General features: G+C 39.5%; 1 protein-coding gene across 1 annotated transcript in view; it reads left to right on the forward strand.

Moving 5' to 3' along the window:
* Positions 1-5,957, forward strand: part of CCDC77 (coiled-coil domain containing 77) — a 12,174-nt gene extending 6,217 nt beyond the window's left edge. The window contains exons 5-11 of the mRNA XM_010009263.1: positions 255-321; positions 1,076-1,170; positions 2,473-2,621; positions 2,954-3,185; positions 4,011-4,136; positions 4,222-4,374; positions 5,811-5,957. Coding sequence (XP_010007565.1) covers positions 255-321; positions 1,076-1,170; positions 2,473-2,621; positions 2,954-3,185; positions 4,011-4,136; positions 4,222-4,374; positions 5,811-5,957 — 969 coding nt within the window. The remainder of the gene's footprint in view (positions 1-254; positions 322-1,075; positions 1,171-2,472; positions 2,622-2,953; positions 3,186-4,010; positions 4,137-4,221; positions 4,375-5,810) is intronic.
* The last annotated feature ends 3,196 nt before the right edge of the window (positions 5,958-9,153 follow it).

Genomic DNA, 9,153 nt, shown 5'->3' on the forward strand with positions numbered 1-9,153 from the left:
TCCTAATGAAGCCAGCAAAGGCAGGGTTACTTTCCAGTTGTTTTGGTGGTGGGAAAAAGGCAGAAATGGTAAAACTCAGGCCACAATAAAGGAAACCATCATGGACATTACACTTGTCGAATGTCTTCCTTGTCTTGTGGAAGAAGTAAGATAATGCTGTTCTGGATATCTCATTTTACTCTAAGAGTTGTTCTTGACTGTTGTAACTTTGGAGAAGTCAGATGTTCAACACATATCTAATCTTGTTTCTATAGGTTACTGTTCTGCAAAGGCCAGCTAAATCCAGAGTGTCACATGAACAAGATGACACTTCTAGAACAGGTACCACAACAAGCAGATTAACAGCAGCTCAGCTGTTGATACTTGTTTTTCTGTGTGTTTGTGTCCAGTATACCAAAATAATTCCTTACTGTGAATACTGCAGTATAGCTCAATTAAATTCCCTGAATGTATCTGTGTTGACATATGTATGTGTGCACTACTCTTGGCTTCCCTTCAAAATCTTTTAAATTAACCTGAGCTAATTCTCATGTCTGTGATCTGCTCAGCGAAGGAATAGGCTGGTTTGACTGTGGAGTGGTTGTTCTGGAACTATGCAGGTACCAATTGGATAGGCACCCATTAGACTCAGCCACTCCAAGGTGTGAATTGTGCCTGCCTTTAGTGCAGACACACTGTGGGGTCCATACGCTTACTTCACTGACTTTATTTAAAGATCTGCCTCTTGCAAATTAACTGAAACAAGCTAAGAAGCTCAGAACTCATTCAAGGCTTGATGCTTGTGCAGCTCTGTCATCTGCCTATTCATCATTTACTTCAGAAAATTTAAGTTTGCTTTCTGTATATGCCAAGAAAATTAGTAGGTTGCCTAAATACAATGGTGTGATAGTTTAGGACAAAGGTATATGATCACTGTAAGTTCTGAAACATTTCTTCCGTCTAGCCCTCCTGGAAGTCCTTGTGAGCCTTTTCCTCCTCTTGTAGGCCTGCCAGAACATATGATATTTCATGCTTGGAAAGGTACTGCAGATAGATTGGAAAACCCCTTTCTACTTCTGTTAAATTTCTACATTAGGCACCAAGAGGAGCACTTCAATACCAGCAGCAAAAAGAGAGAAACCAGAAAGTCCTGAGAGGTATCAGAGAGATAATCAAACACTTCTACTTCAGGTAAAAACATTTGCTAACAAATGGACATAATTTCTGGCTGTTCAGGAAACTGATAGACAAATAATGCTGTCTGCTTGGATATGATGTAGACATACCCATTTTATCAGGCCACACATCTTACTATGGATTCCCACTTTCTGTGAGTTTACTTAGCTGTTTCTTTGTGATGAATGGAGACTTAGATTTGAGAACTTAGGTTCAATTCTGGAAGCTTTACATAAGCAGATGTTCCAGTAATGTCAACTGGAATGTTTTGCCCTTAAATATATAATGTATAATTGATGTTATCTCCCATAACTTGATTGTGACTATGAATTTACATTATTCCGCAGATCTGCAGGGTTGGGTAGTTTGTAGAAGTCTGACAAAAGCCATGTGTCTGAGACAGAATTAGGCAGCCCCAATAAGATGCACTAGTGCAATGAAATGTTCTCTTTGCTAGACTTCAGTGAAAGATCAGATGTAGATAGCATGACAGAATGAAAGGCAAACATACAGAATCATGAACTGGGGAAGATACCAGGAGCTGTCAGTAAAGCATGAGGAAGGATGACTACAAAAGCAAATTAAAGAGCAAACTTGTGCAGCAGATAGGTATCTTTTGAAATTATCATTATTTTTTGTTCAAGGGCAGTGGCGACTGACCCCAGTGGCCTGTTAGCTGTCTAACAATGTTTATTTTGGAGCAAAAGCATCATGCAAAATTGTTATAAAAAGAAGAGATCTAAATACAATACACCTTTTTTTTTTCTCTCAGATAGCTTGTTACACATAGGCCAGATGCATGTTTTTCAATTAGTTGCTCCAATTTGTCTCCCTGACTCTGTGCCCTGGATCAAGATTCTTGGCATCCCTCTCCTTTGCTAATCGTCTCATTTACATCTAGTAATTTCTTCTGGTAAAGTAATCGCTTTTGTTCAGATATGGACTGCTGCCTTCTTAGACCTTGGGTATTTTCATATCACCATTTAACTGGAAGATGGTAGCATCAGGACAGAAATGTCCCTGAATATTCCATGGGATTTGTCACATCTGTGTGTCATTTAAATCTTTCCAATATCTTTGATCTGTTATTGCTGTTTATAATATGCCTGTCTTGCCTATAGTGTGATTTATTTTTTTTTCTTAAATGTTACAGTTGTTTGAGATACTTAGCATCAAAACAAAAACAAAAATTGAGAAATTAACATTCTCAAAGGCATTATTGGGTAGTCTTTGATCTGAATCTCCAAGATTTGAGAGACTTGCACAGAAAGGAGCAGCGCTGCTGTGAGGTCTTTAGTAATGTCTTTGCTTATTCAGGTGGAGGCCCTGCAGGCTCAGATAGAAGAACAGACACGATTATCCAAGGAACAGGTTGAGGCACTGTTAGAGGACAGGCGGATTCACATGGAGGAAGCCCAGGTCCAGCATCAGAGGGACCAGGACAAGATCAAAACAATAACAGATAAGTGAGTGTGAGAGAATGACCATGATATAGTTATGCGATGAAAACTATATTTTGCCTTTCAGTATGCTGCTTCCTGCAGCAGGCAGAAAAGCAAATTATGCCATCTGTTTGGTAGTGTGTGTGTGTGAAAGGAGGTGAATGGAGTAATCTCCATATTAAAAATCCTGTCACAATGTAAGATTATCACTTGTTTCATTAGATAAGAGCTAAACTCATTAGGAAAGCACCTATCTTTTTCTTCCACGCTTCTTGCAATTTGCAATGATGACTTGGGAAAATAAGGTAGGAACTAGGAGAGAAGTTAATTAACTCCACTGGGATCCCTTTTTACAGACTCCGTAAGACTCAAAATCTCTTATATGAGAGTACTCGTGACTTTCTCCAGCTCAAGTTTGATGCCCGAGCCAATGAGAAAGCATGGATGGCAGAGAAGGACAATCTGTTGAGGAAACTTGACAAAAATCTGGATATCAGAAAGGAGCCAGGAAGAGAGAAGCAGAAAGATACCAAGAAGACACTTCAAGCAGATGATGGAGCTTTGAAACTCCACAGCCGAGAACTAAAAGTAATTTGGTTTTTATTCTAGAGGTTCTTTAACAGTTTTTTTTACTAGAAAATTGCAAGCATCTGGGTTTTGTCAAGATACGCAGTAGCTAGCAGCTGTTTCAAAGCTGTACTGGCTTGCCATGAGTTACGTTGTTGGCAGTGAAGTAAAAGTCCTCTCCTGCCTCAAAATCAGTGTTGCTTGCAAATTTTGGATAAAATACATAGTTAGGATTTATGGTGGCACTTCACTGTCAGTTTCTTTTATGCCCAGAACAAATCCTTACTTCTCCAAGCCACATGACATGTGGGCTGACAGTTTTTAACCTGCTTGTTGCACATGCCTTTCTTTTAATGTAAATGCTCTCAGCTCACGGACTTGGAATGCAGTGTCTCTATCTTCCTTGCTGCTGTTGGGGGAGAATAGGTCCTTTCAATTGATTTCCCCCAGTCCTTCCACAGTAGTCAGGACTTCACTTCTAGTATACTGCCAGTGAGAAGTTGGGAGACTTACCACTGAATGTAGATGCTTCTGAAATGCAGTACTCTGCAAGCAGCTGTGAAAAGAATTACAGCATTGGTTTAATATTATTTTTAAGGGGGAAAGTAGAGAGTTCTTTAACTGATGATGAGTAGTCATGCAGAACTGATCACCTAATGAAAAGAGTTTGGTAATTGAAGTGGTGTTAGAATATTGCCCTTAGGTAGTTATTTCGTTAAGCGTAGCTCCAGTTGTTAATTTTTGCCTGTCATATTGTCAGTCTATAGCACTTGCCTTGCCAAAGCTGGGGAAATTTTGTGAGCACTGGCTTTTGCGTTGATTCTTTCTGTTCCTCCTGTGTCCTAGTCACTGCAAGAACAGCTAATGGAGGAGCAGCGCCTATCAAACATGTATAGAGAGCAGTGCATCACCCTGGAAGATGAGCTAGCTAGGATTCGTGAGGAGGGAGATGTCGGCAGAGAACTCTTTAAGGTAATTAGTCTGTAATCATCCGCTAGCTATGTGATGATCTTGCAGCCTTTATTTTGTATACCCTATTGAGCTTTCATCTCCATAGGAACGCTCAGAAAAGATGGTTAAGCGCCTGAAGCTGATGACTCAGCGATATGAGGCCTTGGAAAAACGTCGTAATATGGAAGCAGAAGGCTTCATGAATGACATTAAACAGCTTCGGCAGAAGCTGAAAGATGTAGAGAAGCAGCTTTTCAAGGTAATAGCTAGGCATATAGCATAAGCAATAGGCATGTATTTTTGTTGCAACTCTGAAAGTTCTTATCTGATACCTGTACCTCACTTAGCTGTCTCAAAATTACAAGGCAGTAAAGTAGTTTCAGAAGTATATCCTGCAAAGAAAATAGATTGGTTTTTTTTTTCTGGGGGCCATAGTGTTTGGGTTTGTTCCAGTACGAGCTAGATCATTGACTAAAGTATTGTGAATAGTCTATTCCTTTGAGATCTCATTTGTAACTCTGCAAAAATCACTCTGGAAACAATGTCTGGAAGCTGAAGCTGCATACTCTGTAGTAGCTTCTAGATAAGGAGATGAACATAAGAACAGCTTAGAAGGGAAGCCACAGCATTGATGTTGCTTGATGTTTAGGATGAGATATTTATCTAAGACATGCTTGAGAGGATGATCTAGGCATAGCTGATGCTCAAGAGTCTGGCAGTGCCACGGATTCACTTGTTTTCTGTACTTCTGGTGCTGTTTGTTGTACTTAGATTAAGGTGTTTGCCTTCTCTAAAGAAGAGACTTCTAAAGGCTTCGAGTTCTTAATTATTTTTGTTGAGCTGTGGGCTTTTAAACTTTATTCTTTAAGGATTAAATAGCATAGGGAAAAATTGCCTATTATAGCTTTACTACAGATCTGTATGTTTTGTAGCTGTGGATGTGCTCTTAATTGTATTATTTTCTTTACACTTTTAACCACAAGAGGGCAGAGGAACAAAATACTTGCTGGAAGTCTCCAGAGTGATATTTAAATCCTTCTCATTGCTTGAGGTCAAAATGACTGCAGATGACTAAATTACCTGGCATGCATATTAAAATCTTTGACCAAGAACTACATGATGACAATGAGACATCCTAAAGGGTGGAGAGGAAAGAGGGCTTTGAGAGCAGCTTCCAAGGCTTTTGGACAGTTGAAAGTGACTGGGCAGGCATGCTATCCTGTTCCAGAGTGGCAGAAAATGGCAGCCCTGGCTAGCCTGCCATCCAGAATTCTGATTATCTAGCAGCTTTTGTCTAACTTGGTATGGGCCATATGGCATGGCATTGAGACTAGGCATTGTACTGGAACTGCTCTTGAATCATACAGTTCACAAGGCAGCAAGTTGGCCACAGCAGTTAAACCACCTGTAGTGGTATAGGAGTCGATGAGTTATGGGTGAAATTCTGTCCAGATTTCTTCCTTGCCAGTAATATAACACCATGATGTATGAAAACTTTGATCTTTATTTTTGGTTCTGGAGCACCTGTCTATTGGTGATATGCCTTAGCCTAGTGATAGTAGCTTAAGTACCCTCTCTGATAGCTACAGAGGGTCTCCTTTAGAATTCTCTCCCTCATATCATCATCATCATACTCCTAAATTGTATTCTGTGCACCTTTTGTTTTTCTTAATATGTTTTTCTTTTCCTTTTTAGGTGACTCTGAATATGGGACCAGACCAGGATCTTGCAATTCTACATGAGGTCCGCCGAGGAAACAGACGAACTCATAAAATTCAAGGAGAACTAAAAAACTTAAAAGCAAAAATCTTTATCTTGGAGAATGAATTACGGGTCTGCTGAAGCAGAGGTATAGCTGGCATCCTTGTTTTAGGAATGGGACATTGGTAGGCTGGAATAGTCACATTCAAGAGCAGCTCCTGCCTGTCTGTTTCCTGGCATCCATTGACAGAACACTTGAGGAAATCTGCAGTTATTGTCATAGCATTGTACATGAGCCATTCTGAACATGCCAGATTATGTTTCAGCTGAGAGATGGCACCTGATAAGACTGACGTAGAAAGTACGTGATGGCTGATATGCATTGGGAATATGACTTCATCTTATCTTCATATCTGGTAGGTGTCAGTGTATACTGGCCTTCAACTTTCTTCGGGGTATATTATAAACCATGTATATAATAAAATCAGTAATCATGGAAGGATCTAGTTCAAGATCTGAATTGCTTGACTGACCTTGTCTATGTGAGAAGCAGCTTTTAAAATGGTTTAAGTGATTAACGGTTTGGTGCTTAGGTGCTTCAGAATGTAACTGGACATTTTCTTTGAAACAGACCACATGTAGAAAGTATCTGCTGAAGTTACATCTGACTCTCCCCTTGACAGTAGAACTATTTTTAAATGGCTGCCCTTTTGCTTGGTTCTAACCTGATTGGAACAAACCTAACTGATTTTAATACAGTGGAAAACGATAACCTGTTACAGAACTCACCTTCAAGAACCAGCAACATCTATACTTTGAATGTTGGGGGTGAGGGGAATACTACACTACCAAGTGTCATCTTCTCATCCTCTTCCTCCCAGTTTATCTTAGCACACAGAGGAAGCCCATAATAAAAGGCCATCTATTATCTTCCTTAACCATGGTATTATCTATCTTTTTAGCTTTAAGCAATATTATGGTTATGTACCAACAAATAATGGTCAACTTTTGCCACAGCAGCTGTTGCTGCTGAACTGTTACTGAAATTGGGATGGAAGAGCAGATGCCTAGTTGCTACATGATTATTATAACTCTAGCTATATGATTATCTTCATACAGGACATCACAATGCTAGAAAACAGATGAAATCATGAGAAGGGTTACAACATGGCTTCAGCCCAGTTTATAAATGGGGTATTGATGGCTTTTAGTGTAGTATCAGCAAGTCTTGTCACCTCAGACTGAGAGCGGATCTGTGTTAGAAAAGGGATTTCAGTGCCTCTTTCTACTGTCAAATGTGACAGAAGCAGAATAATATCTGAAGTATACACCTATAGGCTACCACCACTTCCTTTCCTGTTGAAAAGAACTTAGTGTGTGACAACAGGCAGTTTAGAGATCCTTCTTCAGCATCTGGGAGAGGCACATGTGCAAAAGATGTTCTTGTGCTGTAAGGATTTGGAGAAAGAACTGGTTTTATAGCACCAGCTAAAGCATTGCAGAAATGAAAATTTCCTTAAGTCATGGCCCACTTCAGTTATGTATGCTGACCTGTATGGTCCTGTGCTGTAGCTTTTATTTTTGTATGTGTTCTTGAGGTCAAATTCCTGACAGACTCTGATGTGGCTGACAGCCTGTACCTAGATGCTCAGCTACTACTACAGCTCACAAGAGGCTGCTTTAAAGTGTGTTGCACTGATTAGTTCAGCTGAAAATGCTAAACTGTTCAGAAACTGATTCATGAACAACATGGGTGCCAATGCTATGTGGACAGTTAAGGAGGTTTATTAAATAATGCTACCATCACTTAGTCTGTTTGTTGACTATTACTTTCTCAGATAAGTCTAGCTAATTGAAGTGAGTTTGTATGTGAAATAACCTGCTATTGGTTTGGAGATAAGATATCAAAGTTACCACAGGTCCTGGAAGGCTACTTATGAAAATTGCTACATAATGAAGTATGAGCCACTTACTCGGCAGGATCAGCTAATGGGAAGCTAGCAGAAAGGTCTCTTGAACCTTACCTTAGAAATAAATGGGTTTGTGTTTATTTTCAACTCTTCCTAGCTAAAGATTTGCTTATGAAATTACATCTTCCTTACTTGAAAGCCATGAAGCATGTCTGGATAAAGGCTTTAGGCTGACATTCAGGTTTGTAAGATTAGGAGGAAGTATTGGGGGAAGAAGGATGTAAATGTTTAATTTCCTGTGTCCCTTACCAGTATTCCTTATTACTTGGAAGACTGAACAGAATAAAACAATAATGCTCCTAATATCTGCTGGTTTGTGAAAATGAAAGTGCAGCTTGAACTTCATTCTTAATTTGTCACTTCCTGTTCGAGGTGGGTGGTGGTAGGGGGAATTACGGTAGTGCTGATCTGCAAATCCATTTCATTTGGAAGCTTGAGTATTTGTCTAAGGGCAGGAAAAGCAAAGTATTGTACATGCTCTTTCTGTGTGACATCATGTGATCATGTGAAATACTGCTTTATGTTGCCAAAACAAATGTGGACCTTCAAGCCAAGAACTGCTTTAAAAAGCCAAATGCTTTCTACCACTGACAACTACTCTGTAAGATGTCAGTAAAGAATTATTGGCATTTCCAAAGGGGTTTAATGGGAAATGTTCCAAGACCTATGAGTCAATTTTCTTCCACAATTTATGGGTAGAAAACAAAAAATGGGACATACTCCAAAGACTGATTAGCTTTTTTTTTTTGTGAATTTAAGTTAGTAATGTGCGACTTGGATCATTTCAATACAACTAAATGCCAGGTTATGTATGTAGGAGCCCAGAATTCGAAAGATCTCCAAAATGGCCAATTCTAGGGCTATGGAGACTCTCCTACAGAGGAATAAAGGTTAGAGCTGGACAAATGTTTAGTGTGATCCAAGTTACTAAAATGATTATCGCATACAATGAGCAGCAGAGGAAATCTTTTTACTGTTGTGTAGCCTTATTTAGGTAAGGAAGGCATGAATATATTTCAGAAAGGATGTTGAAATACTGGGTAAGGCACAGAACTGCTGACGATTCAGCAGAAGAGAAGCGGTTGTGCAAGAGCTTGTATTACATTAAGAAGACTGATTAATATACATATATCTTGAAGATGAAAAGCTACCAAAGGCCTCTCCCAGCAGAAGGCGGCTGAGCAAGAACCAGTAGCCTGAACCTGAAGTTAATAAAAATAAGAGCGTGCATTTTTAACAGGAAGGTTGTGCTTTTCCCCTCATTATAAGAAGCTATTTGTGGAGGTGACAAATTCTCTATCTCTATCTTCAAATCAAAAAATGATTGCACCTCTGGAGAAGGTAGCTTGTTTTAATAAGTTACAGGA

Source organism: Nestor notabilis, unplaced genomic scaffold (assembly GCF_000696875.1).
Source record: "Nestor notabilis isolate BGI_N333 unplaced genomic scaffold, ASM69687v1 scaffold30812, whole genome shotgun sequence".
NCBI classification, from domain to species: Eukaryota; Metazoa; Chordata; class Aves; order Psittaciformes; family Psittacidae; genus Nestor; species Nestor notabilis.